The sequence below is a fragment of the Sus scrofa genome, chromosome 9 (assembly GCF_054392235.1).
Source record: "Sus scrofa isolate SSC_HxYL_T2T_F1_AM1 chromosome 9, Sscrofa_HxYL_maternal_Yorkshire_Landrace_v2.0, whole genome shotgun sequence".
NCBI lineage: Eukaryota > Metazoa > Chordata > Mammalia > Artiodactyla > Suidae > Sus > Sus scrofa.
In genome coordinates this window covers 10819844-10846903 of record NC_139391.1, presented here as the reverse complement: position 1 = coordinate 10846903, position 27060 = coordinate 10819844, and the positions used below count along the sequence as shown (strand labels likewise).

At 59.3% G+C, this 27060-nt stretch overlaps 1 protein-coding gene and 1 long non-coding RNA gene across 11 annotated transcripts; one reads left to right on the top strand and one right to left on the bottom strand.

Annotated features, from left to right (window-relative positions):
* Positions 1–142: 142 nt before the first annotated feature.
* LOC146399736 (uncharacterized) lies at positions 143–1022 on the bottom strand. The gene is made up of 3 exons (XR_014816716.1): positions 888–1022; positions 459–542; positions 143–270 (listed from the first exon to the last, which is right to left on the bottom strand). It is a non-coding gene; the product is annotated as an uncharacterized LOC146399736 (long non-coding RNA).
* On the top strand, positions 392–26640 carry LRRC32 (leucine rich repeat containing 32). 10 transcript variants are annotated; one of them, XM_084978326.1, is made up of 5 exons: positions 427–556; positions 6824–6904; positions 11169–11317; positions 18010–18100; positions 22645–26640. In XM_084978326.1, the coding sequence occupies exons 3-5, from the start codon at positions 11247–11249 to the stop codon at positions 24547–24549; spliced, it is 2067 nt and encodes a 688-aa protein (XP_084834452.1). In that variant the 5' UTR covers positions 427–556; positions 6824–6904; positions 11169–11246; the 3' UTR covers positions 24550–26640. The 10 variants fall into 10 exon arrangements, with proteins under 10 accessions (XP_084834449.1, XP_084834452.1, XP_084834451.1 ...); XM_084978322.1 differs by lacking the exons at positions 427–556; positions 6824–6904 and adding exons at positions 9837–10019; positions 10904–11089; XM_084978323.1 differs by lacking the exon at positions 6824–6904 and having other exon boundaries at positions 392–556.
* The last annotated feature ends 420 nt before the right edge of the window (positions 26641–27060 follow it).

The following is a 27060-nucleotide window of genomic DNA, read 5'->3' as shown; positions in this document are numbered from 1 at the left end:
GACCCAACATGTGTGTGCACTGTCCCAGGGGGCCGTCCTGGCACCGCCACTGCTGCTGAGTTCACCTGGGGCTGTGGGACAGCAGAGCCCAGGTGCTCTCCCGAGGGCCGGCCACGCCACCTGCTGTCCTGCCTCTGCCTCTGGACTTGCTCGTAGAAGCCGCTCTTGCCTGGAGCTCCAGTCTCCCCATCAGGACGTGCGAGGTGGGACTGAATCTCCGAGGTTTTTCTTTCCAAAAGGTTTCCGTCCTCAAGACTCTTCAGAAGTCCACTAGGGGGCGGGCAAGCTGTTCCCAAAAGAACCAGAGCCCCTCCGGCAGCCCCAAGATCCCAGGCCCCCTCCCCTGGCAGGGAGGGCGGAGGGCGCTGCCCAGAGAGGCAGGCGGGGCCCCACCCCACGGAGGAGCCTCGCTTGGAGAATCTCTCTGATGACTGGTGGGCAGTGAGAGGACCACAGACCTTGGTGCCCCGTCCTCTTCCGAAAGGCCTGGCACGAGTTGGCATGTGTCAGAGGTGTGTCCAACCTCCAGGCGTTTGCACTTCCTGTGAAATAACAGGTAGGTGATGCTAATCGTATCCGGGGCTTTCCAGGATGCTGGCTCACGCATCCTGCCGCACCCTCTCCTGGAGGCAGGTGCCACAGGTCCCCACACACGGGCGACAGCGAGGCTCTTGCTGGCCGTTCCCATCCGCTGCTGACTTAGACCTTCCGTCTGGGCTCCAGTCCAGCACCCGGCTTCCAGTCAGGCATCTCCCTGGGGACATGTCACCATGACTGTGCCCTGCCGTTGCCTGGCCAGAGTCAGGGGTGACCACACTCTCTCCTCTGCTCTTCCCGTGACCTTTCCCCTCACCCCCATAATCAGCCCCCGGGTCTGTCCCACTCACCACGATGGTCCGTATCTTAGTCCAGGCTCCATTCTCTGGGTCCTCAGATGGCCCCGGCCTCCGTGCTGCTCCCCAGGCCCCATGCCCTCTGGCCTGTGCTGGTCCCAGCCTACCTGCCACGCAGCCCTAGAGGGGCTGCTCTCCTACTTAGCAACCGCCCCCCGTCCCCGCTGCTGAGGGTCACGGCCTTTGCCATGGAGCTTCTGCCCACGGACCCCCACCATCTCCCCTGATGCCCAGCCTCCCCCACCCTGTGCGCAGCCCCATCCTGTCCTCTCAAAGTGCTCAGATGCCCAGTTTCAACCTAGAGGATTTTCATTATAAAAGTCTTCCTATCAGTAGTTATAATAAACCCCCAAGACCTGGGACCAGCAGCCTGGAAACTGCGTGACTTGGCTCCGTCCCTGCTGTGTCCGGGCGCAAAACCCTAACAGCCCGAGGAACCTCGAAATAGCCCCTTGGCCCGTTCCCAGGGCTGTCATTCTGTGCGTGGCCTGGGGGTAGCTAGGCCGTGGGCACAGCCTTTGCTCTTCCCGCGTGTCCACATTGAGCCCACACTCAGCTCTGACACAACCCTAAAGCCAGGTCCAACGTCCCAGGGCAGTCATCAGAAATGAGGAGTTTGCTAGAAATTTCCTGGGAGCTGGAGAAGAGATGACATCATCACGCATCACGCAGCCAAGACTCATGGCTCCACACCTCGTTCTCCCTCCCAGGGCGCTCCCCAGCGGCCACCCCCATCCTCCTCCTCCTCCCCCCGCCCTTGCCCTCCAACCCCCCCCCCGCCCCCCCGCCACCCGCTGTCCCCAGTCAGCCAGGATCCAGCCTCAGCTCCCTGCTTCATTGGTAGTTAGTTACCAAAGAGCACCTCCAGGGTTGATCAAAGGCCCAGGAGCCTTTTAAAAATTATTATTATTCTTAAATTTTTTTTTTTGCTTTTTAGGGCCGCACCCATGGCATATGGAGGCTTCTAGGCTAGGGGTCTAATCGGAGCTACAGCTGCCGGCCTACACCACAGCCACAGCCACGCAAGATCCAAGCCACGTCTGCAACCTACACCCCAGCTCAGGGCAACGCCAGATCCTTAACCCACTAAACGAGGCCAGGGATCGAACCTGCAATCTCACGGTTCCTAGTCGGACTTGTTTCTGCTGCGCTACGACAGGAATTCCCCAGGAGCCTTTTAAAGGGCTGATAAGGGCCTTCCAGTCTCCAGGCAGGAGGTCTTCAAGGCCCCCCATAGGCAGCCTATGGGAGGGTCCTTTTTGTTGTTTTTACATTTTCGGGGCCCGCAGGGGCGGCCTATGGAAGTTCCCAGGCTCGGTGGTGAATCAGAGCTGCAGCTGCCAGTCTACACCACAGCCACAGCAATGCTAGATCCCGGCTGCCTCTGCGATCTACACCGCAGCTTCTTGCAATGCCAGATCCTTAACCCCCGAGCGAGGCCAGGGATCAAACCCGCATCCTTATAGACACTAGTCGGGCTCTTAACCCCTGAGCCATAATGGGAACTCTGGGAGAGTCTTTATTTCACTGAAAAGAAGGAACTGATGAGGATGCAGTATCTGTACCTTAATTCTCACTACAATCATGTGAGGCAGACATTATTCTCCCAATATAGTTTAATGGGTGTGCTATTTTATGAACATTTTGATTTCACTATCAGGAGTTCCTGCTGTGACGAAACAGGACTGGCGGTGTCTCTGCAGCTCCAGGATGCAGGTTCGATCCCTGGCCCATCACAGGGGGTTAAAGGGTCCAGTGTTGCTGCAGCTGTGGTGTGACTTGCTATTGCAGCTCAGATCGGATCCTTGACCTGGGAACTCCATATGCCACAGGGTGGCCGGAAAAGAACAAAAAATTCACTGTCAAACCGTGCTAGTCATGCCTTATGTTCAGATTCTTGAAATAAAGGCACATAGACAGCTTTAAGGGTGCAACGTTAAACACAGTAATATACTAACAAAATCTAAGAGGTGGTGTAACGATACTTTTTTACACAAGTATGGGGACAAGCCCTGAATTGGAGGAAAGGCTCAGGCCAAATGGAGAGGTCCTTGGTTACTGATGGAATCTCCCCTTGATTTTGGACTTGAGACAAACCAAGGAATCTTTCAGTCTCCAAAACTCACAGATGTCAGGACAAACAGTAACAGGACAGGTTGGCAAGAGACAATTCAGATTGGGGAGGCCAGTCTGGAGCAAGCAGGGTGAGCTGGAGGCTGGAAATGTTGCAGCAAGCCCAGGATCTGTAGATGAGGGCAGCGGTCTAGGGGCAGAATGGTCAGTGCATTCTTCTGAAATTACTTGTCTCTGGAGTTCCCGTCGTGGCGCAGCGGAAATGAATCCGACTAGGAACCATGAGGTTGTGAGTTTGATCCCTGGCCTCGCTCAGTGGGTTAAGGATCCAGCGTTGCCATGGCCGTGGTGTAGGCTGGCAGCTGCAGCTCCAATTAGACCCCTAGCCTGGGAACCTCCCTATGCAATGGGGCGGCCCTAAAAAAGACAAAAAAATAAAAAAAATTAAAACATGAAATTACTGTTTCCAAACAAGTTCCTAGGTTGCTTTTCCCAATATTCTCCCCATATTTTGGATGAAGCCCCTGAGATTCAGTCCAAGGTCACCCAGCTGGTGGCAGAATTGGACCTCAACTCCAAAGGCCCCACCATGTATGCCATCCAGGCTGCCTTATCAGCCACAGTCACCTCCTACACAGAAAACAGTGACACAGACACAGGGACAGCTTCAGTCACCAGCCGCAGGGTGAGACCAGCCAAAGGAAACAGGCAGGTTCTGGGGTGAGGTCTGGAGGGGCAGGCAGGTGAGCCTGGGGCCCCGGGGAGGGGTGGGGGAGAGTCAAGGCCAACAGTCAGGTGTCCGGAGGGCAGAGCTGAGCGTCCAGGTGGACCGGACGTCAGAGGAGGCAGTGGACAGAGGTCAAGGTCAGAACCTGCAGTGTGAGTGGGGCAGTGGGAAGATGAAATCACAGGGAAGCCAACTAACTCTGACCATCCGGGAGCCTTTTCAAGGGCTGATAAGGGCCTTCAGGCACCAGGCAGGGTGCCCTCCCCTGTGGGCCGCCCATGGAGGGTGGGTTTCTCACTTCTGTGGCCACGAGCTCCCCTCTCTTGGCCCCGGGACTTCTGTAGCACAGGCATGAAGGGCCCTTTCCATCAGACGGCTTGGCCTCGTTTTGTGAGGGGCCCCCACGGTTGCTTCCAGCAGCCCTCACTTCTGGCAACTCTAAATGGAGACAGAGACGGCGACGAAGAGGAGGGAGAGGGCGGGAGAGGGCGAGGGAAGCGAGGGAGGCCAGGAGAGGGACTTTGACAGATAACTGCACACAGTTGGGAGACAGCCGGAAGGGAGAGACCAGACGACGGAGGATGTATGTGGGCGCGTGATAGGGACTCTGGCCCCCGTGCATAGTGAAAGAGACAGGAAGATGGGAAACGTGACATGCGCTTGCACCCCCAGGGCCATCAAAGAGTTCTAAGCTGGGGAGTGACCTGGTCAGATCTGTGTTTTCGAGAGATTCCATCTGGCCGCCACGTGGAGCATGGCTGGCCGGCGGCTGAAGGGGAAAGGGAGACCCCAGGGCAGGAAGCTCTCCTGGGGGGAGGGCGAGGAGGGAAGCGAGCAAGGCCAAGGTGGAGGGAGGTCCCTTTGTGGCTCAGCGGTTAACGAACCCAACTAGGATCCATGAGGATGCGGGGTCGATCCCTGGCCTTGCTCAGCGGGTTAAGGATCCGGTGTTGCCCCGAGCTGTGGTGCAGGTCGCAGACATGGCTTCGATCCTGCCTGGCTGTGGCTGTGGCTGTGGTGTAGGCTGTAGCTCTGATTGGACCCCTAGCCTGGGAACCTCCATATGGCGCAGGTGCAGCTATAAAAAAAAAAAAAAGGAGGAAGAGCCAGGCAAGGGGCCAGAAGAGGATCCCGGAGGAGGTGATGGAGAACGACGACAGCCTGGCCGGGCCTGGCCGGGAGGAGACCGGGGAGGGTGGGCAGTAGCTGGAGGGGACCCGGGAGGCCTGGAAGAAAGCTGTCAAATAGAGCATGTCCCCGTGAGGTGACAGGAGGACCTGGGGGAGGCGGACAGCCCAGAAGGCTTCCTGAGAGTCAGCCTCCACCAAAAGAAAGCGCAGCCCCTCCACTGGGAGGCCAGCGGGCCCTGGGGCCGCAGAGGCGAGGCTGGCTTTTAGGGTCTGATTCGGGCCTCACCCCAGGCCTCCGGGCCCCCTCCCCCCGTGCACAGCGGGGAAGGGAAGCAGGCAGAAGTCCCCGGGCCCAGAAGAGGCAGGAGAGCGGGGGTCCGGGAGGCGGAACACCCACTCCCAAGCTTCCAGACCCAGAGAGAGGGGCTGGCTTTGGGGACAGAGCTGGGCGTCCACTCCTCAGAGGACAGGATCTCGCCCTCTGCGCTCTGGAGCCCCAGCCACCTCCGAGCTGCGGTCCTGAGCCCACCTCCCCCAAGGGGATGATCCGAGGGACCCGGGAGGCCACGCAGCCGGACTGTGCCCTTCCCCCTCGCGTCCATGCGCCGGGGACTCAGCCCTCGGGGAAGCCACTCGGCTTGGGTGTGGTCCGCCTCGGAGCAGAGCAGTATCAGCAGCATGGGAGGTGCTGCCAGGGTGGGCCCGCGTGTGCCTGGGGGTCTTCGAACGGGCTCGTGCACACGCACGCACACACACACACACACACACATGCACACACACACGCACAGCGTGCTTATCTGTGCACCGTGTCTGGCGTGCGTGTCCTGGGGAGGGAGCCTGGGTATTTTAAATCTTCAGTGTGTATCAGGGATGTGAAGTGTGTTTGCGGGCGACGTGCATGGCGTGTTTGTGACTGGCATTTGCACGGGAGACGTACACACCCTGCACACGCAGTGTATGTTCAGTGTGCTTGTGAAGCGTAGATATGAGAGTTGAGCTTGGCGGGGGGGTGTCTGTGTGTGGCGGCTGTGTGATTTTTGACGGTGTCTCTGCAAAATGTTTGAAATGCTTGTGGACAGCGTGTCTGCCCGTGTGACATTTTTGTGGGGGGTGGATATGTGCTTCCTGTTTTTGTGATTGTGGCCCCGTGTGTCCTGTGTGGTCTCTGAGGGTATATATGAAGAGTGTGTGTGTGTGTGTGTGTGTGTGTGTGTGTGTGTGTGTGTGTTGGGGGGAGAGTGTGTTTGGCGCGTGCCCTGTGTCTGTGGGGGAGCAAGGAGAGACCCGAGGGGGACAGAACGAGAAAGAGAAGCAGCCCAGGTCTCAGAGCGCGATTCACCTGAATTCCCGTCCTCCCTGTGCTGCCCGCTGCTGTGTGACGTTGGGCTGGTGGCTTCACCTCTCTGAATCCATTCACGGGGGGAGGCGTGCCAGCCCAACACAGCAGAGGGGGCCGAGGTGCAGCTCCCTCCTCACCTTCTCCTGGCTGTGTGACCTGAGCTAGTGTCTGTCCCCCTCAAGCCTCCCCTCAAGGCCAGCACTTGGTGACTTCTGGGAAAGGCCTTATGGTCATGAGGAGGAAGGCGATGTGGCGGCGAGAAGGGACCGCAGCGCGCTGTGCTGAAAAGGACAGGCCCAGGGAGAGCCAGGTGTGGCCAGGCCTTCGCCCGCCCTTTGGGGGCCCCACCTGTCCCTCTGCAGGATGGGATTCTGCCTCCTCTCACTGTCTTGGGTACATTGTAGGCAGGTCCCCGCACCACATCCCCTGAGCACAGACAAGGGAAGCTTCCAGAAGCACTGCTCTCCCGCCCTGAACTAAACCAGCATGAAGAAGACAGAGCTGCTGCCCCCAGTGGTAACAGTGCCAGGCCAGGAATCACAAGCAGCGCCAAGGATGGGTGAGCGCCCGGAGTGGGCGCCACAGGCGGGCAGGTGCTTGACGCCAAGGGGCTCACTCTCCAAACAGCCCTAGTCATCTGTCCATCTTTGCTCCACTTTAGAGACAGAATAGGTTCAGAGAGGTGAGGCCACCAGCTCAACGTCACACAGCAGTGGGCAGCACAGGGAGGACGGGAGCTCAGGTGAGTCGCTTTCTGAAACCTGGGCTGCTTCTCTTCCTCGGTTCTGTCCTCGGGTCTCTCCTCACCCCACCCCAGAGAGGGGGAAATACCACTCTCTGCACAGTGGGTGTCGTGATAATTGTTTTATTTTAATTTTTTTATTCCGTTTTTATTTTTTCTATTATGTGATTTACAATGTTCTGTCCCTTTCTGCGATACAACGATAAATTTAAAGAGTTCTAGATTATATGCTCTTTCGGCTAATTAATTTATCTTCCATCCTGTGACAATACAGTAGAGAATTAAGTGGGCAGGCCCTGGAGCCTGTGCAGACTTGAATGAATTACCTAACCTCTCTGGGTTTCCTCACGTGTCATCTGTAAAACAGAGATAATAATAATAATAACAATAATAATAATAATAATAGTATCTACCTTACTGAGTGCTGTAGGATTAAATGGGTTTCAGCATGGAAGCTGCATCAGAAAGCCACCTGGGCCAGCCCATCCCCTTTTCAACTTAAAAGTACAGAGGCTTTGGAGTTCCCGCTGTGGTGCAGCGGAAACGAATCCGACCAGGAACCATGAGGTTGCAGGTTCGATCCCTGGCCTCACTCAGTGGGTTGAGGATCCGGCGTTGCTGTGAGCTGTGGTTGCTGTGAGCTGTGGTGAGGGCGCAGACGTGGCTCAGATCCCGAGTTGCTGTGGCTGTGGTGTAGGCTGGCAGCTGTAGCTCCAATTTGACCCCTAGCCTGGGAAGCTCTATATGCAGCTCTAATTAAAAAAAGCATAAAAAAAAAAAAAAAAAGTACAGAGGCCTCACGCTGGTCTCAGAATTTCACTCATGGTAAGAAAGAGTCATAATTCTGTTAACCATAACCTTAAATTTCACCCTTCATTTCCGACACTCGGTGGAGAGGGGCTGTCGTTAGCTCCACGTCACAGCGGGATGAGGCTGTGCCTCTGTAAGGACCGCAAAGCCCGGATGCCTCCCACTCTCACAGGCATGGGGTTTTTGTAGGGCATCCTGGCAGCATCAGCACCCTTGGGGGTCGGCTCGAGATGCAGATTCCGGGCCCACCTCGGACTTACTGCACCAGACTCCGGGGGTAGGGCCCCGCCACCTGTCCTCACAAGCCCTCAGGGACTCTGACACTCTCCTGAGTTTAAGAGGAACTGAGTGAGGCCTCTGAGGAGCTTGCTGGACGGGGAGCACCTCCCGAGAGGTGCGTGCAGGGAGGTGGGGGGAGGGGAATTGAACCCTCGGCCACACGTGATCTCAGGCCGCATCCGCATGTGTTTTGGGCCAGAACTGGCTGTCCCTCCAGGAGCGGGAGTAGAGGAGGCCAGCAGGAATCTCTGAAACTTCAAGAGGTAGCCATTATCTTTGGGGATCATCAGGTTATGTGGGAGCCAGTTTCTGGAAGTTCTACCTGGCCTTGGGGCTTTGAACCCCTGGAGGAAGTCAGGAACCTGCCGGGAGTCAGCACAGTGAGAAACCCAAAGTCCAGAAGGGATAAGAATTTGGAGAGGGGGAGTTCCCATTGTGGCTCGATGGAAATGAATCTGACTAGCATCCATGAGGACGCAAGTTCCATCCATGGCCTCGCTCAGTGGGTTAAGGATCTGAGAGGTCCTTAAGGTGGCAGATGTGGCTCAGATCCTGTGTTGCTGTGGCTGTGGTGTAGGCCAGGAGCTGCAGCTCCGATTCGACCCCTAGCCTGGGAACTTCCATATGCCACAGGTGCAGCCCCAAAAAGACAAAAAAAAAAAAAATTGGGGGAAGGACCTCCAAGGAACCCCCAAAGGCAGGGTTCCCCCCACTATGGGTTGTCTATCTGGGCCACAGCCCTTCCCCTGAAGGGGTCCAGGACCCACCTCTGCCCTGGTCCTGAGCGTACGGCGCTAGGGTCCCTCCGACCAAGCCCCTCCCAGTCACCATCGCTGGTGCCTCCGCCATCGGGTGCCTTCGCTCAGCCACAGAGTCACAGGCTTTCACGGGGAAAGATGATGTCTGCCAGGCTGACCCAGCCCCCACTCCGTTCCGCTTTCCAGAGCGTCTTTCTCGCAGCCACTCCCTTGTAGTTGGCAGAGCGACGGTCCCCACTTGACAGCTGAGACCACCAGCAAAGAATGACTTCCCCCAGGTCGCTGCCCCTCAGCAGCCTGGCCTCTAATTAAAGCCCCTCTGGGGACACTCACATATTTGCTGCCATCTCACCCCAGGCTGGGTTCTGTTGTGCTAACTTGGAGATGACACCTCATGACGTCACGGACCCCAAGCAAAGCCCATCCTGATAACCCCGGGTCATCAGGAAAAGGGTACCTCGAGGTTCACCTTCAAATGGTTAAAACAGATGAAAAAGTTGTGTGTGGTGCAAAGGGACAAACCCCCAGGTTCCCAGCAGCCTGAGCAGTGCAGAGAGCTGTGGTTTCATGGTCCACAGCGCAGCACAGTCAAGCTGTGGAGACGCTTCTGATCCTGTCCTGCCTGCTCCACCCGGTCTCGAATTTTCTCACCTAACACCCCCCGCCCTTCCCTGGGGGCCTCGGGGAGCCTCCAGCCTCCTCAGCTCCGGTTATCACTGGCCAGATTCAGAGCAGGAGCCTCCTGTGTGGCAATCAAGGGTACCCAGGGCTTTACCAGCACCCGCTTTCCCCGAATTGATGGCTCCAAGCACCTAACGAGGGGGTGCCTTGTGCCCCCGCTGAGAACAGAAAATCAGCCAAGCCAGTCGCTGGCTATTCAGGAGGGCCCAGACATCCGAGGGCTTGATGGCAATGGCAGCCGTGCCCTATTAGCTGTGTGGCTGCGGGCAAGACCGAGGATCCCTCTGAGCCTCCGTCCCTCTTCTGTAAAAGGGGGGCCACGATAGTCCCCCTTTGGTTGGCTGGCTGTGAGGAGGAGGCGGTTCAAGGACGGTACCTGGCACCACGCCTGGTCCCACCAGCCCGCATCGTTCCCATGAAACACGAAAGCCGGTCCTCGGAGGAAGGGACGCCCCACCCGTCTCTCTATCAGCGTTTGTTTCCCCAGGCGCCCAGCGGTGCTTTTCGGCTCACAAACTCCCCCAGCTGACACCTAGCAACCTTCGCTGTCCCATCCTACTGTCCCCCCAGAAGGTGGCCCAGAGCTGGTAAGGTCTTGCCCTAGGAAGCAAGGGAGGACGGGCAGGAGAAGACCTGGGGAACCCAGGGTTTTGCCCCAGAAGGCAGGGCCTCAAAAGGGGCTGATGAGGGAACTCCCAGACTCCCAGGGGCCCGCAGAGGGGCTAAATAGGGGCAGGGAGGGAGGGGAGCCACATCCTTGCACTGAGATCTGGCCTGGGAGTCCCGGAGACCCAGGTTCAATTCCTGGCTCCAAAGCTGTGTGACTCGGGCTGGTTACTTAACCTCTCTGAGCCTCAGTTTCCTAGTCAGTAATTGAGACTAAAGGCATCTGAGGCTGTCTGGGGCTATCTTTATCCTGATTTACCTTATGAGATGAAGGATTGGCCCCCAGTAGGTGTTCAGCAAAGAGCAGTGGAACCCGAGGTGGTGTCCAGGGGGCCATGATCCTTCCCACTCTTTTCTACAGTTCGATAAGGACAGCAAGGCTCAGAGAGGTTTAGTGACTTGTCCAAGGTCACACAGGATGTGTACAACATTGCCTTCCTGGGTCACTCACTCTTACTGGAGATGCTTGGGTGTCATCCTGGCCTGAGAAACCCTCCCAAGGCACCTCGAGCCTGCCTGGGTGCCTGAGAGGGTTTTCTCAGCTCAGGTTCTCAAGACACAGGAAAAGTTGTCTCCTAGCTTCACTGACAGATGCATGAATGAGCGGAAGCATTTTCACAAAAATACCAACACAGGGAAGATGAGCTGCCCATTGCTGGCTGTCCAGGAGAATGCCCCCTCCCTGATGGGTGCGAGCAGGAGCTAAGCAACATTGGATGGAAAGCAGGCCTTGGTGGCCTTTAAAAGAAAGCTACCCTCCGCAGGGCCACCAGGCAAATCTCACCCTGCTCGGTTCCCTCTTCAGATCAGGTTCTGATGCCTGGACTTGGTCTTTGAAGCCCCTGGACTCCATCATCCTATGTTCTTGTCTGCCTCCCATCTGGTCTGGGAGCACCACAAGGGTAGGTCCTGGATGCTTTTATTCTGAAAGCTGCCAGGGAAGGAAAACCCGGTTCCCTGAGCAAGGACCACAGGCCAGGCCCCGGACGAGGTATTTATTATGCTCGCTGCTGCATTTCGCCTCCCCAGCAAGCTGGGAAGCAGGTGCTATTATGAGTTTCACGTTGCAGATCTGCAAACCGAGGTCAGAAAGATCAAGCAACCTGCTGAAAGTCACACAGCAACCTGACTGCTGAAGAAGCGAAGAGATGAAGGAAGGGGCGCTGAGCACGTGGGGTTCCCGCTTTCAGCCCCCAGTCCCAAGAGGCATCTGCAGCGGGTAGGTACGCTTGGTTGCCCATCTGTCTCCAACTCTTGGGGTGCCCCATCCAGGCACTGAGTGAGGTGGACCTCTGTGAACTGACTAACCACAACCACAGGCTGGGGGGGGCGGTGCGGGGAGGCGGTTGCTCCCCCAACCCCCAGCCCGCCAGAGCCCCTGCCCCGCCCTACCCCAGCCAAAGCTCTGCACCAGCCCAGCGGTTTCTGCTTGGCAGCAGCTCAGAAGAGAGTGAGGTGGCGCTGATGGGCTGGGGGGCAGGGGGTGGGTTGGGCCCGAGAGGCCGGGAATTGTCGACTCCAACTCAGCCATGCTCTGCCCGCGCTGCAGGACTACCACGAAGTGCTTCCCTTGGACAAGGATCTGGAAAAGGAAGCCTCCAGGGTGTGGCAGAGGAATCTCGCTGCAATAAAGACAGCGAGAGGTCCGTTATTCTTAGTTCTGGGACTATTCTTAGTACCAGGGAAGAAGCTACCATCTTACCCACTTTACAGATGGGGAAACTGAGGTTTCCTTTGACCAGATGAGCACTAAAGCCCAGAGAGAGGGTTGCAAAGGCCAGAGGGGCCCTCCCTCAGCCTAGATCTGAAGTTCTAGATCTAGAACCTGTGGGTTGGGGGGGTGCACCCTTCCCAGGTCCTGCAACCTTTCCTACCCTGGCCCTCATTGCAGCTCAGGCCCCTCCCAGCTATCACAGATGCCCTGCTCTGGGCTGTGCCCATCTTCCCAGGCTTGTCCTCCACATTAAGCCAGATTGGGGCGGGGGGCGACAACGAAAGGCAGCTGCCATCTAGAGTTCAGGGACCTCAGTTTCTAAGTCCAGCTTCACCCCGATTTACCACAAGGCTTTGGGTGGCCAACTTCCCAACTGTAAAGTGGGGCACCTGTGCCACCCTCAGGGCTGTGACCATCAGGGAAGCGAGACATCGAGGAAGACAATTTCTCTTCTGCCCTCGGAACTAGGTCTGGAGGACTGGAGGACAGCTGTGCCCCTCCGCCCCTAGGCACCCCTACCAGGGGGCCCCACCCAGCAGGGCACGGTAGCTAGATTTGGTAGGGCCATGGCCTGTAGGAGAGGGGGTGGCTTTGGGGAAGATGACCCTCAGCTTCTGGTGTAAAAGAATGATGCCACCGGGGCTGCTTTTGCACAGTGCTCTGAGCCAACCTGAGAAAGATGGTGCCTGGAAAAGGGCCCCCACTTTGGCCTGGCCTTAGCTTTGGGGACAGACTGGGTTGAAATCCCTGTCTCTTAGAATCCGTGTGACTTCGCATAAGCCATTTAACCTCGCTGGACTCAGTTTCCCCAGACCCTGGCACTGGTTTTTATTTATCCTCGCCATGCCCCTCCCTGGCCTGTTTCTCCATCTGGATTCTGGGGACTTTGGTGACACCTTTTCACAGAACCGGGAGACGGGGAGGAGGAGGACGGGTCTAGGCCCTAGAGCACCATCCAGAGAGGAGAAGTGACGGGCCTGGATCTCCCGGGGCGGGGTGGGGTGGGGTGGCTGCGGTGTGGGGAACCCCCTCTGCGGCCACCCCAGGGCCAGTGAAAGGTCATTTCCTTCCGCCTTCGGCGCTGCCGGCACCTCTCCTGTGTGCTCCCCCCTCAGTGCGGCGGCGCCTACCGGGCCGGGGGAAATCGGGGCCAGGGCGGATTTCCTCTGCGGACCTGCGGCTCCCAGAGCCACCCGCCCCCCGGACCCCGCGGGGCCCCGACCTGCACGTGCGGTGGTGGCCGGGCTCGGCCTCTCTCGGTCTGCGCTTCCTCAGCGACCCCTCTCCCTCCCCGCCCTCGGATCCCGCCCCCTCCCCGGCCGGGTTTCAGCTTCTGGAAAATGCTTCTCCCGCTGGCGGGGTCCGGATAAACCGAGTCACGGGGGCGCGCCGGGCGGGCGCTAGGACCCCGCGGCTGGCCCGAGGGGGGGCGTGGTGGGGCGGGTCGGCGGGAGAGCTATTTAAATTGGAGCCCGAGCCGCCCCCTCGCGGGTCGGGCTCCCGTGGGGCGGTGGACTGGCTGTGCACCTCCTCGGGCCGTGACCCCGGGGTCTGGCGCGGGGTGGAGCCGGGGGGCGGGGGGCGGGCGGGTTCGCGCAAAATGTGCCGGGGCTGCCCGGGAGAGGAGCGGCGGCCGCGCTGAGCCAGGTAGGAGCCGCCCGGCGGGCGAGGCTGGCCCTCGGGGAACCCGCGGTCCCGCGCCCCTCAGGAGCCCAGGGCGCGGAGCAGAGCTGGGGCAAGTCCACCCAGACGCTGATCCCCAACAGGCCCCTCCTATCGCGGTCCCCTGCGTCGCGCGTGGAGCCAGGGTTGAACCTCCCTCGGCCCCTGACGTCTCCGAGGCTCCTAGCTCAGCAGATCTGTCCCGCGAAGGACGACGAGGCTGGCGGTCCCATTTGACAGATGGGAAAACAACTGCAGAAAGGCCGGCCCTTGCCCAGGGAACACACGGCGAGTCCGGGGAGGTTCAGGGTTCGCATCCCGGCCTCGGCCCACCCTCTGACCCTGGCCGGACGTGGTCTTCCCATTCCACCGCACCAGATAGCCTGCCTGTCTCTGGGATGTGGGGGGCGGTGGGGGGGGCGGGGCACCCACCTCTCTCCAAGGGGCTCCGCAGCCAGCCGTCTTCCTGGGTGGTAGGATGTGAGGGACCCCCGCCCCCACCCTCAGCTGCCTGAAATTCCGCCATCACAGCCACATTCCTTTGGGTTAAGGTCTAATTCCCCCGTGGGTTGCACATGTCTCCAGAATGGGCCTTGCCCTTAGTGATTCACTGCCTGGTGGGACCGGCAGCAGCAGCTCTCCCAGGACCCCACTCTGCCGGTGATCGGAGCTGAGAGGTGGGAGAGGCGTGTCCCAGAGCCCAGCCCCGTGAGCCTGTGTGTGTGTGTGTGTGTGTGTGTGTGTGTTGAGGTTAGAGGATCATTAGAGGGGGTTGGGGAGTGAGATCTGGGCCTGGTGTTGTGGAACCATTTGCTCTGGAGGCAGACAGACTGGATTCTACTCCCGATTCTGCCATTTCCTGCCTGTGTGACTTTGGGTAAGTCACCTCTCCGAGCCTGGTTTTCCTCATGGGCAGATACTGTTGGGGCAGGCAGCTCAGCCTGGGCTGGAGAAAACACAGCCTTGGGGCCATGTAGGCCTGGGCTGAATCCCATCAGGCTTATGAGCTGGGTAACTGTGGGGTAAGTCACTTCGCCTTCCTGAGCCTCAGTGTTCTCATCTGTAAAATGGAAATTGTAGTAACTACTTCATTGGAGTTGTGAGAGTGAAATGAAATGATACGGGTCACGTGCTTAGAGGAGTGTCTAACGTCCTTAAACAGTAGGAGTGGGCTTAGTGTGGTATTAGGCATCGCCCCCACCCCATTTCTCCCCCTCGTGTCTCTCTCTCTCTCTCTCTCTCTTGAAGTTCAGGCTTCTAGGATGTCCCCTGCCTCCTCTCTTCTGGGCCACTTGTCTTCAGGCTTGGGGTCTCCCCTTCAGCCTTTCTCTCCTTGTCTGGGCGGCTCAGCCCAAGGGTTTGTCCCCGCTGGGAGACACAATATATGTCCAGGGCATGTTCACAGCCATTCTCGGCTTGATTATCACAACCATTGGCAGCAAAAGGTGGCAAAACAGGAACCAGGCTCCTTGCCCTGCAGATGGGACACTGAGGCACTGAAACGTGAAGGGACTTGGCCCAGGGAGCAGGGCTGGTGAGCAGTAGAGGCTGGATGGGAGCCTGGGTCTCAGGGACCCCAGTCCTCCCTCTGAGCCTTCAGATTCTAGGCACTGTGTCTTGGGTGCTGATGAAGGGTGCCCGCAGCCACGGGCCTTCTCTCTCTGTCAGATGGCAGGGCGGAGTTCCACCTGCTGCAGGGAGGGTCCCTCCTGGATGCTCAGATGCCCGCCTTGGGGCTAGGGTGGAATTAGGCAGAGGAGGGGAAAAGGAGGGCCCCTTTGGGCAGCGATGCCCTCAAGTTCCGAACTGCTCCAGGTCCTTCCTTGTTCGTTTCTTGCACTTTGCACTTCCCACTCCGCCCTTTGCCGTGCACACCTAACCCTGGCTTTGCTAATTGTCCCATAGATCTTTAGTGAGCCCCGCCTCCCAGACCCCTGATCTCATAGAATAAGAAGTAAGTGGAAATGATCCACGCGAGGAAAACAGTGAGCCGTGTGCAGATCTGGGAAGCGCCTTCCAGGTGGAGGCAGCAGCAAGGGCAAAGGCCCTGAGGCAGGAATGCACTTGCTGGGTTTGAGGAATGGCGTGAAAGCCAGAAGTGGGTGAGAGAAGGGCAGAGGGTAGACGGGAGAGAGGAGACTGTGGAGAGCCTGGATTTTGTGGGAGGTTTTCAAGCAGTGAGCTTCGTGATCTGAGACATGACTTAAGGCATCGCTCCAGCTGCTTTGGGTGGGACAGACTGAAAGAGGTCGGGCTGGAAACAGGGTGCTGCTGGGGTCAAGGCCCAGGGTCCTGGAGATGCTCAGTCTGCGGCAGTGATGGGGGAGGGAGGCAGAGCCGCGGAATACTTTTTAAGGAGAGCAGACAGAGCCGGGAAGGAGTGTGACAGGAAGGGGACCTCAGAACAACCATTCTCGCCAGGTCGCCGTGTCACCCCAGTGATGCCTTGTGTCACTTCTCATACCTTCCCCAGCCTGCCCACTGGAGGGAGCGTGTGAGATGGGTCCCAGAGCAGAGAGAGGCCCCTCTGCCTGGGGGCACTTCCCATGTTGGGGGCTGGGGGTGGGCTCCGGGAGCCACAGAGGGCTCAGTGCTGGAGGAGGGGCCAAAACGTGGCCCGGACGTGGCGAACTCAAGAAGGCTTCTTGGAGGAGGTGACGTCCAAGTTAAGACCCAAAGGATGAGGAGAGATTGCGCACAAGAGAGGGGAGGAAGTGAAGGTCTGGGGCAATGAAGAGGTGCTCAGAGAGCTGAAGGAAATAGGCGGCTTCCAGGACCCAGAGCGGGAGAGGGCACAGTGAGAAATGAAGCTGGAGCGCCGAGCTGGCTGGGCGGGGCCAACTCCCCAAGGGTCTCAAAGGCCCGGCAGAGGGGTTTCCACTCAATTCTGAGCACAATGGTGTTCGGAGATGTTCTGCCTTTTAAACAGCAGAACAGCAATTCCAGGCGGCGCTCAGGGCTTCAAAGTCACCACCGGGGCCTTTGCCTATTTGAGCAAGAAAGGACCTCAGAGCACCCGCCTTCAGGTAAAATTCATAGCAAGAATGCTTGTGGTTCTAACAGAGAAGACTCAGCCCTTAAAGAGTCTCTAAACGCCTCTTCTTCTCAAGCGTCCCTCGGAGACACAATTCAGTACTTCTTCATCGAACACCTGCAGGAGGCCTTAGAGAGTAGAGGTTGAGGGCACAGACCCGGGAGCCAGACTTCCTGGGCCTGCCCTTGGTTCGCTGTGTGACTTTGGGCGTGTTGCTTAAGTTCTCTGAGCCTCAGTTCTCCTCTCTGCACACTGGGAAGGATACCCACGGACCCAAGTCATTGAATTAGTGTAAGGATGCCATGAATTCGTACATGTGAAGAGTCTAGAAGAGGGCCTGGTGCTTAGTGAGGGCTCTGGAAGTGACCCTTGCATAGAGTATGTCTCATTTGATCTTTAACAGAACTTGGCGAGGTGGGCCTGAACCTCAGAAGAGGTCACCGAGGCTCAGAGAGGTGAAGACACTTGTCCAAAGTCACACAGCTGGTTAAGTGGAGGAGAAGAGGAAGCCATCTGGTGTGGGCGGTTGAGTCCAGGGCTCTCGGACAGCTTATGTGTCTCTCCTTGTTAATGTTTTGTATGTATTATGGTCACTTGTGTGCCTTTGTTTGTGTCCTCAATTCCCAGTGCAGAGCTGGACATGAGGAGGTGTTCAGTAAACATGTGAATGAATGAATGAATGAATGAATGAAATTGATGGACTGAGCTGTGTATTCCTAGCACCTGGCCCAGATTCTCAGTGAGGGAGTCCCTGGCAGAAGCGGGAGGTGAGCCTGCTGAGGCCCCTGTGGGCCCCTCAACCTCCCCCCCGAGCTGTTCATCAGAGAGAAGGGCTGGCCCAGCAGGCCTGGGTGTCCCACTGAGCAGCCGGCGGTGTCAGTGAAAGTTAAGGTCTGGCAGCCTGTTCCTGGGGAAGTCCACGGCCACGGCCACGGTGCTGGGGGCAGGGCAGGCCTCCTGGCGGGGCTTCCTGTCAAGGCTTCGGCCTGGCCTTCAAACAATAGCAGGGACTCGCGAGTCAGAAAATCAAAAGAAAATGGGCCAAAGAAAAAGTCTGCGGGTGGGGGGATTGAGGAATTCTGTCTGGGGCTTGAAGAGCTCGGCTGGGGGCACCTGCGAGTAGCCTGGGTGGAAATGGAGCCAGAAGCGCAGCTCTCGCCCTCCCCCCCCCACCGCCCCCGCCAGGAGCTTGGCCCAGGGCAGCCCTGAGGGTCCCTCTGCCTCCTGCTCATCCCCTCCAGGCTGTCTTCTGCCACGTGGGGTCTTTTGAAGCCCAAATCTGACCATATCACCCACTGCTTAAAGTCCAGGGTGATGGCCTAGCTCCCTGGCCGACATTGGAGGCCCTCTGTGGTCAGCTGCAGGCCCACTTCCCACCCCTTTGCGGCACCTTCAGTCCGGCTGTGGCCTAGGGCTCCCGGAGCACCGGCAGGATGGAGCGGCGGGGGCCCGAAGGAGCCTGCGGTCTTACCGGCGTTCGCCTTTCTTCCTCTCCATGCAGAGCCATGAGCCACCAGATCCTGCTGCTCCTGGCCATGCTGACCCTGGGCCTGGCTAGCTCCCAACACCGAGACAAGGTGCCCTGTAAGAAGGTAAGAGAGCAGAGCGCTCCCCCCAACCCCTCAAGGGCATCCCACTGCCCCAGCCCCAGCAGCCAGAGGCATTTAATGCCTTTAAACCTTGCATTTGATGAGCACCCACGGAAAGGTTTAAGCACCTTGTTTGCTGTTACCCCTGCCAGGCATAGTGACGTTATTCCCATTTTATAGAATTAGAAGCTGAGGGTTGGAGAAGTTGGGTAACTCGTCCAGGGTCACTCAGCTAGGGCTGATTTTGGACTCTGGTCCCTCAAGCTGCCCCATAGGGCTGTGGGTCCAGCTAGGTGATGAAGCGTATGTATATGGGTGGGGAACTTGGGGGCGGGCCAGCTGGGAGGGGATGTCTGTACTGAGTCCCTCCTGGGGACAGGTCCCCTCCTCTCACTGGGCTCCTTGACCGGGACCCATCTGCCACATCCCTGCTGCGCTGTCTCACACTTGTTACCGCCCAGGTCAAATACTGTCTCCTCCGGGAAGCCTCCCCCGACCCCTCCCGGCTGCCCAGCTTCTGTCTGCTCTCTTTTCTGGGCTCCCTGACGCGCTCTCAACATCGAGCACTTGGGGTAGTTGGTGAGTGGGTCCATGCCTGTCTCAGCCACCAGACCAAGAGCTTCCCAAGGGCAGCGGCCAGGTTTGGTTCCCTTAGTTGCATTTTCCTGCCCGGAGGCAGGGAGACCAGCCCTGGCATTCCTGTGACCCTGTGGGGTCCAGAGAAGAGGGACCATCTGGGTTCACTTGGAAGTCTGAGCGGTCACTGAGGTCGGGTCTAGAGCTCAGACTGGGGCAGGGACAGGCCCTCCAACAGCCCTTCATGGACCTGGGACTGGAAGCTCATGACACAGGGTGGAGGCTCTGGATGCACTCATCGCCAGAGCCCGGCAGCCCTCCCCTGGGGTTGGCCGTGTCCTGCTGTCGCTGCCTCACTTCTTGTTCCTCAGCGCCCTTCTGGAATTCCCGGAACTCAGACTGACAGGCAGAGAGGGCCTCAGACGTCACCAGCTGCAGCCCTATGTTCCGCTTGGGGTGACAGGCTCAGAGAGGTCGAGGGCCTCCCTCATGCTGGGGGCTCGGAGCTCAGGGTGCCTTGGGTGCCCTACAGGTGGGGTTCCGGGAACTGCCTTGGCCTTCAGGTGCCTTTCCAAACTGGACCGGAGACCTGGGCAGCCTCGTGCAACCCAGCCTCCCAGCAGCGCCCCCTCTGGGCCTCTGGGTCAGAGCACTGGGCAGAAAGCAAGACTTAGGCCCTGGGCTTGGCCAGCTTTGTGTCCTGGCTCAGCTCTCGAGGGCTGGTGCCTAGGGAGACTGAGCATCCGTGGGGTGTGGGCTCGTCTATAGGATAAGCACCCCCACCCACCATAACTAGTCAGGAAATGGTGGCTGGTGTTAGTTACTGGGGCTAAAGGAATCCGTCTGGGTGCTTGACCGGCTGAGGGCCAGGTGGTCGAACTCGGCTGCCACCAAAAGGAAAAGGAATTCCCGGTGGCAGTTTGGAGCCTCTGACCATCCGAGCTGATCTGAGATGGCCACCCCCTCGATCCTCAAGTTCCTCAGGGGATACCGTGGGGCATATGATGCTCAGGAAGATCCAATGAGTCCAGGGGTCCATGCCCTTGGCACAAGCCTGGCTCAGAGCCAGTGCGCCCTGCTTTGTGATGGTCATTGTGCTTGTGTTAATTTTGCTGTCTCCTCTTTAATCAGGAAGGTCCAGGGAGCTGAGGATATAGCGATGGGGAGGCTATGCCCAGTGGCCCCAGCTGGCAGGGAAGTAGTGAGGGAGGCGGGGGCAAGATGCCAGGCAGGCCTGGCACGCCATGTCCAACTGCAGGGGTGTCCCCAGACTCGGAGTAGGGCCAGTCACTAGGCAGCATGGAGTTGGAAGAATCACACCTGCCTGATGGAGGGCAGCCCGTTCCTCCCCGCTTCTCACCTCGGGGCCCCGGGAGGAAGCCCGGAGCTGGGCCAGGCAGGGAACACCCAGGCTGGTGTTCCTGTCCCGTGGCCTCAGCCGCTGAGTCACTGTGACCTCGCACAGGACCCCGCCATCTCCAGGCTCTGTCTCCCGACCTGGGAAGTGGGTGGGCTGGACCCTTTTTGTGCTGACGGTTGGTCTTTGACTCTAGTCTGATTAGATGGGTCATGTCTTTCCTTTCCTTTGGGAAAAGTGAGGGTCAGTCCCTTAGATCTTTACAAGCCCATGTCTGAGCCTCTTCATTCATTAGGAAAACATGCCGAAAAAACAAAAAGTACAGAGTGGAGCTCCCATCGTGGCTCAGCGGTCACCAACCTGACTAGCATCCATGAGGACGCGGGTTGGGTCCCTGACCTCGCTCAGTGGGTTAAGGATCTGGCGTTGCCATGAGCTGAGGTATAGGTCGCAGATACGGCTCGGATCTGGTGTGGCTGTGGCTGTGCTGTAGGCCCGCAGCTGCAGCTCCAATTTGACCCCTAGCCTGGAAACTTCCATAGGCTGCAGGTGCGGCCCTAAAAAAAAAAAAAAAAAAAAAGACCAAAAAAAAAAAAATGTTCAGAGCATTTTCTATGGGCCAGCTCCATGGTATCCACTCAGTCAGACCTGTCCCTGTTTGCCTCGAGCTCACTGTCTAGCAGGTCCCCAAGCAGACAGCCAGTTCAGGGGCCAAAGCTGTGCAAGAGGAAGCACAGGGGCTGTGAGAGCCCAGAGGAGCCCAGCAGTCAGGGAAGGCTGCCGGGTGGAGGAGGCCTTGGCGCTCAGCACGGAGCTCCTCAGGCTGATCTGGTTGGAAAGAACATAACCAGCAGGGGAACAGCAAGGAGGAGGCCCAGAGGTGGGTGTGGGCGGGCACAGTGGGCAGCGGGCAGCTGCAGTCCCTGCCTGTGGGCCGGGCTGGGGGGTTGGGAGGGCACTGGTCAGCCGGAGCCACAGACAGCCTTGAACCCTGGACTTTACCCTGAAGGGGTTTAGCCAAGGGCAGCGCAGTTAGAATGGCATCTCTGGGCAGTTGCCAGGCATTTGGCTGGCAGGTAGGGCAGAAAGTGTCAGTGGCGACAGAGAGGCGGGGGCAGAAGAGGGCCTCAGCCGGGTGGTTATGGAAGCAGACCCTTTGCTGGGAAAGCCTGGGGTTCCTGGTCGTACTAGAAAAGACAGGGGGAGACGGCACATGCATGGAAAGGACTCTAGCCCCTGGAGGCACGTGTGGTAGAGAGACAAGAGTGGGGCCTTTTGTTGTTCAAAGACGAGGGTTCAAAAGCCAGCTCTGCTCCTCGCCAGCTGGGTGATCCTGGACCTCCCTTCTCCTCTCTGAGCTTGGGTTTCTTGGGCGGGAGGGGTGCCGGGTTCAATGGGCGGGCTGTTGCGATCTAGTGGGACCAAGGGTCTGAAAATGCTAAATAAATGTAAAATGCCGAATGGGCTCTGGGGAAGGATGCGCTGCTTTCTGGATAAGAAACCAGAGTGGTGATGTGATTTGAGGGGCCCCAAACGGCAAAGTCACAGTTTTGTCATCAAAGAATGTGGGTAGGGACCCTGGTCATCCTATCCCCTGCCCCCCTACCCCGTCTCCAGGGGCCCATCTGGACGGGAAGTTGAGGCGCCCATGGGGCTGGGGGGACGGGCAGCGGCAGCAGAAAAGAGGCTGTGTGTGGGGAGCCTCAGTGAGGAAGGCAGGCTCTGGGACCCAGAATTCTGCCCCATGGAGTGAGGGCTTGGATGAGATCTGAGGATGAAAGGCCAACATTACAACTGAAAATGGGGAGTTCCCATCGTGGCTCAGTGGAAATGAATCTGACCAGCCTCCGTGAGGATGCAGGTTCGATCCCTGGTCTCACTCAGTGGGTTAAGGATCCAGCCTTGCCATGAGCTGTGGTGTAGGTCGCAGACGTGGCTTGGATCTGGCGTGGCTGTGGCTATGGTGTAGGCTGGCGGCTGCAGCTCTGATTAGACCCCTAGCCTGGGAACTTCCATATGTCGCGGCTGTGGCCCTGAAAAAAAAAGACCAAAAAAAAAAAAAACAAAACCCCAAACAAACCTGAAGATTTGCAAATAACATTTCTCCCTTTCGGAGCCATGTCTCCCAAAGTAGGTTCTAGTCGAACACCAGCTGGGTGAATTGAACTCACTGGGCCCACGGAAGGAACTCGGGCTGTGGAACCAGGGGGCCTGGGTCTCAGCTTGGCCCTGCTCCTCACTGGCTCTGGGTCACCCTAGGTGATTCATGACTTAGTTTCCTATAAAAGGGGTAAATGTCGGCACAGTGTTTCTTAGTTCATTTTTCCCTCTATCATCTCTCTGTCTCTTTACTCCTCAGAGCTTCCTTGAGCGGCTCCCTGATGGACTGGGTACCAGAGTCAGGGGCAGGGAGTGGGGGTGGGGGTGGGGGGTCCTCTGGACATGGGGTGACCACAGCGCTGGGGCAGAGGAACCACAAGGATGGGGAGGGCAGCAGAGAGGCCTAGGCAGGCCTGCTGGGGGCTCAACGCATTCTTCCCAGGGGCCCTAGCTGAGTCTACCTCCTGCTGCACCCACTAATGCCCACTGCCCTCCCTGCTCTCCCCCACCCCAGGTGGACAAGGAGGCCTCGTGCCAGGGCCTTGGGCTGCTCCAGGTCCCCTCGATGCTCGCGAGGGACATCGAGGCCCTCGACCTCTCTGGGAACCAGCTGCGGAGCATCCCGGCCTCGCCCCTGGGCTTCTACGTGGCGCTTCGCCGCCTGGACCTGAGCGCCAACGAGATCAGCTCCCTCCAGCCGGGTGCGTTCCAGGCCCTGCCCCACCTGGAGCACCTCAACCTGGCCCACAACCGCCTGGCGCAGGGCATGGCGCTGGGCGCTGGGGGGCTGGGCCCCCTGCCGCACCTGACGGCGCTGGACCTGTCGGGGAACAGCCTGTACAGCGGCCTGGCCGAGCAGCTGCTGGGGGAGGCGCCCGCCCTGCGGACCCTCTCGCTGGCCGAGAACAGCCTCACGCGCCTGGCCCGCCACACCTTCCGGGGCGCGCCGGCCCTCGAGTGGCTGGACCTTCACAGCAACGTGCTGATGGACATTGAGGACGGCGCCTTCGAGGCCCTGCCGCGCCTGGCGCACCTCAACCTCTCCAGGAACTCCCTCACCTGCATCTCGGACTTCCGCCTCCAGCAGCTGCGGGTCCTCGACCTGAGCTGCAACAGCATCGAGGCCTTTCAGACGGCGCCCGAGCCCCCGGCCGAGTACCAGCTCGCCTGGCTCGACCTGCGGGAGAACAGACTGCTCCACTTCCCCGACGTGACCGCCCTCCCGCGGCTCGTTTACCTGAACGTGTCCAACAACCTCATCCGGCTGCCTGAGGGGCCGCCCCAGGGCGGCGAGGGCATCCACGCGCCTTCCGAGGGCTGGGCAGCCTTGCCTGCCTCCAACCCTGGCCGCAACGCCAGCACCCCGCCCCTCTCCCAGCTCTTGAATCTGGATTTGAGCTACAACGAGATCGAGCTCGTCCCCGAGGGCTTTCTCGAGCACCTGACCTCGCTGCGCTTCCTGAACCTCAGCCGGAACTGCTTGCAGGCTTTCAGGGCCTGGGGGGCCGGCTCCCTGCCCTGCCTCATGCGCCTGGACATCAGCCACAATGCGCTGGAGAAGCTGGAGCTGGGCGCCGGGGCCCTGGGGTCTCTGCGGACGCTGCTGCTGCAGGACAACGCCCTGTGGGACCTGCCCCCGTACGCCTTTGCCAGCCTGGCCAGCCTGCAGAGGCTCAACCTGCAGGGGAACCGGATCAGCCCCTGCGGGGGGCCAGGTGAGCCTGGACCCTCGGGCTGCGTGGCCTTCTCTGGTATCTCCTCGCTCCGCTTCCTGAACCTGGTGGACAATAAAGTGGAGACGCTCCGGGCAGGTGCCTTCCTGCACACGCCGCTGACCGAGCTGGACCTTTCCGCCAACCCTGGGCTGGATGTGGCCACGGGGGCCTTGGCGGGCCTGGAGGGCTCCTTGGAGGTCTTGGCCCTGCAGGGCAATGGGCTGGCCATCCTGCAGGTGGACCTGCCCTGCTTCAGCTGCCTCAAGCGGCTCAATCTGGCCGAGAACCGCCTGAGCCGCCTGCCTGCCTGGACGCAGGCCGTGTCCCTGGAGGTGCTGGACCTGAGAAACAACAGCTTCAGCCTCCTGCCAGGCAGTGCCATGGGCGGCCTGGAGACCAGCCTCCGGCGCCTCTACCTGCAGGGGAATCCGCTCAGCTGCTGTGGCAACGGCTGGCTGGCGGCCCAGCTGCACCAGGGCCGTGTGGACGTGGACGCCACCCAGGACCTGACCTGCCATTTCGGCTCCCAGGAGGCGGTGTCCCTGAGCCACGTGCGGCCCGAGGACTGTGAGAAGGGGGGGCTCAAGAACGTCAACCTCGTCATCATCCTCACGTTCGCCCTGGTGGCCGCCGTCCTCCTCACCACGCTGGCCACCTGCTGCTGTGTCCGCCGGCAGAAGTTCAGCCAGCAGTACAAAGCCTAGAGAGGCTGGGGGCTGCGGACCAGCTCAGCCAGGAGACCCTTCCAGGTCAGTGGGGGAGCCAGAGGCACAGAAAGGGGGGAGACTGACCCGTGATGGCACAGCGAGCCAGGGTCCGAGACCCCTGGTCTCCAAATCCCAGCCCGGGGCTCGTCTGCATCCCCGCGTCCGTCTGCATCAGCAGGCAGCCTGCTTCCCGGCCACACATGTGGTCCAGCTGTGGAAGCCGGAAGTTGGGCAGTTTCAGGAGTGACCGAGTGCACGTTCGACCCATCGGATCAAGAAATCTTTGCCAGGCATCTGCTTTGGGCCACACCTGGGCCTGGGCATCAGGGATGCTGGGGAACGAGACACATCCCTGCCCTCAGCATCTCCCCGTCTGGGCGCGGAGGGGGTTGCAGAGTGTGCAGGGCCCACGCGGGGTGTGGAAGCCAGGCCTCCAGAACTCCGCAGCCCCAGCTGGCTGAGTGCGGATGGTCTTGCAAGACCCAGAGGGTTTGTCTCAGACGTTTCCAAGCAGACTGTTTGTCACATCTTCTGATAATGACTTTCAGCTTCTCTGGAACAGAAAGAGCTTGTGACCGGAAGAGAGCTGGAGCCACTTGAGTACGGCTCGGATCCAGTGCTATTAGGCGGGCTGTGACAGCTCCAGCAGGCCCAGTTAAGAGGTGGTCTCCCTGGGCCCGGCCCAGCGCTGGACCGTTCTGTTTCCTGCCCAGGACAGGCTCTTCCCCGCCTTGGCACTCTCGTGGCACACACTGGCCCGAATACTGCCCTAGCCCCCTACTCCCTGCCCAGGTCCCCGGTTCCATCCCAGCCCCACCCTGGCTGGTGAGCCAGGAGTTAGGACCTTCGGTATCGGGTTCTGTTTTGCACCGTGCCTGACAGCGGTGACAAACCCTCGCCTGCACCTGCCTCTTTATGACAACTCCCTGAGGTTGGTAGTTTATCCTGTTTTGCAAAAGAGGCTCTGAAAGTCTCTCTCCGCGGACCTCCAGCCAAGAAAGGCCAGGACTGAGGTTCAGACTCACACATCTGCCCGAGTCCAGGGCCTGAGCTGGACCGCGGCCGGGCCACAGGCTGTTAGGTGCACAGGAAGGGGCCCCACGTGGCCGGAACAGAGCCAGGAGCATCCTGCGCTGTGGACACGCACCTGCTCCTCCCCCGGGCGGGCAGAGAGAGGACGGGCAGCCGCCGGCCCTCTCCTCCATCTCGGCCTCAGGCTCCCTCATTCCCTCCTTCGCAGATTGGGCGGGCGCCCCCGTTTCTTCCCCTCCATCCCCTCCTTTCCTCTCCCTCCGGGGAGCAGAGCCGTTGAGTTTAACCTCCCCGTTGCACAGAGAGGGAAGCTGGGCCTTAGGAAGAGAATGGGATCTGCTCAGAGCTGCACGAGTCCGTGGCAGATCCTGTGACCAAAGGAAGAAGGTGGATTCAGGGACCTCTTGGGGAGGGCGGGGGGGGGGAGGTTGGACTTCAGCGGTTTCCTTCTCTCTCAGCTGTCACATTGCACAATATCACTGGTTCCAGACTCTCCTTTTGGTCCTTTTCATGCAGGGATTTTTTTTTTCCACCCTAGAAAAATGGGGGAAAAAAAAAAACCCATCCAGATAAAACCTCCTGCTTCTCATACCCATGGAATCGTGGGCTGTCTGGGACGAAGGAAGCCTGGGATCTGCCCAGGCTCCCGTGTCATTGGCTTCACCCTCTTACCTGTGCCCGGCCCACGGTCAGGTGCATGACGGTGCTCAGTCAAGGGTGAGACAACGAAAACGCCCCTCTCTCTGCCCCGTTTCACAGATGAGAAAACTGAGACCCAGAGAGGGTCGAGGACTCAGAGAGTCCACGGCAGAGCCGGGGCTAGAACCTGGTGGCCTGTGGGGCAGCGGGTGGCTCCAGTGCTGTTTGGGGGCCTGAGCCCAGGCGTTCCCCCACATTCTTCCTTAGGCCCCGGGGGGCCAGGTGTGGGCTCCCCCCTGCCCCGGGCCTGATCTTGGAAAACACTACACGATGCTGCTGTCACCTCCCAGGAGCCAGGCCTCGGGAGCAGCTCTTTGTATAACCCACATGAATGTATTAAAAAAGGATTTTGGAGAACCCGTGCAGGCTGCCAGCCTCTTCCTCGCAGTGGGTAGTTGGCATCATGGCGTCCGTTGAACCCCCCGCTCCTCCACGGTCCTTCTGGCATCTGAGGCCTCATGCAGACCCCTGCCTGAGGGGGGGACAGGCTGAGGACCACTGGGTGGGGGGCTGAGGCTCTGGGGCATCACCACCCTGGACCTTGGCCCCTCAGCCCCTGGCATGTCCCCTGCCACACCTCTGTCCCCTCACCCTCCGCGAGCCCCACCCCCCTGAGAAGGTGGCGGCTTCCAGCAGGAAGCCCGTCGTCGGCCTTCCCTCCTCTGACCCGGCTTCCGCTGGCCCCGCTCGGGGGCAGCGCTGTCTCCCTCCCCCGGGGCCTTGGCCGCCCTCTCTCGTCCTCACTCGCCGCTCCCTCAGCCCCTCCTCCTCTCTGTT

Bases quoted from the DNA above. Each gene is read 5' to 3' on its own strand.
- LRRC32 (XM_084978323.1), top strand. From the start codon at position 11,247: ATGAAGGAAGGGGCGCTGAGCACGTGGGGTTCCCGCTTTCAGCCCCCA. The intron at 11,318-18,009 runs GTAGGTACGCTT...CTCTCCATGCAG, and splicing joins CCAAGAGGCATCTGCAGCGG to AGCCATGAGCCACCAGATCC. The intron at 18,101-22,644 runs GTAAGAGAGCAG...CCCCCACCCCAG, and splicing joins ACAAGGTGCCCTGTAAGAAG to GTGGACAAGGAGGCCTCGTG.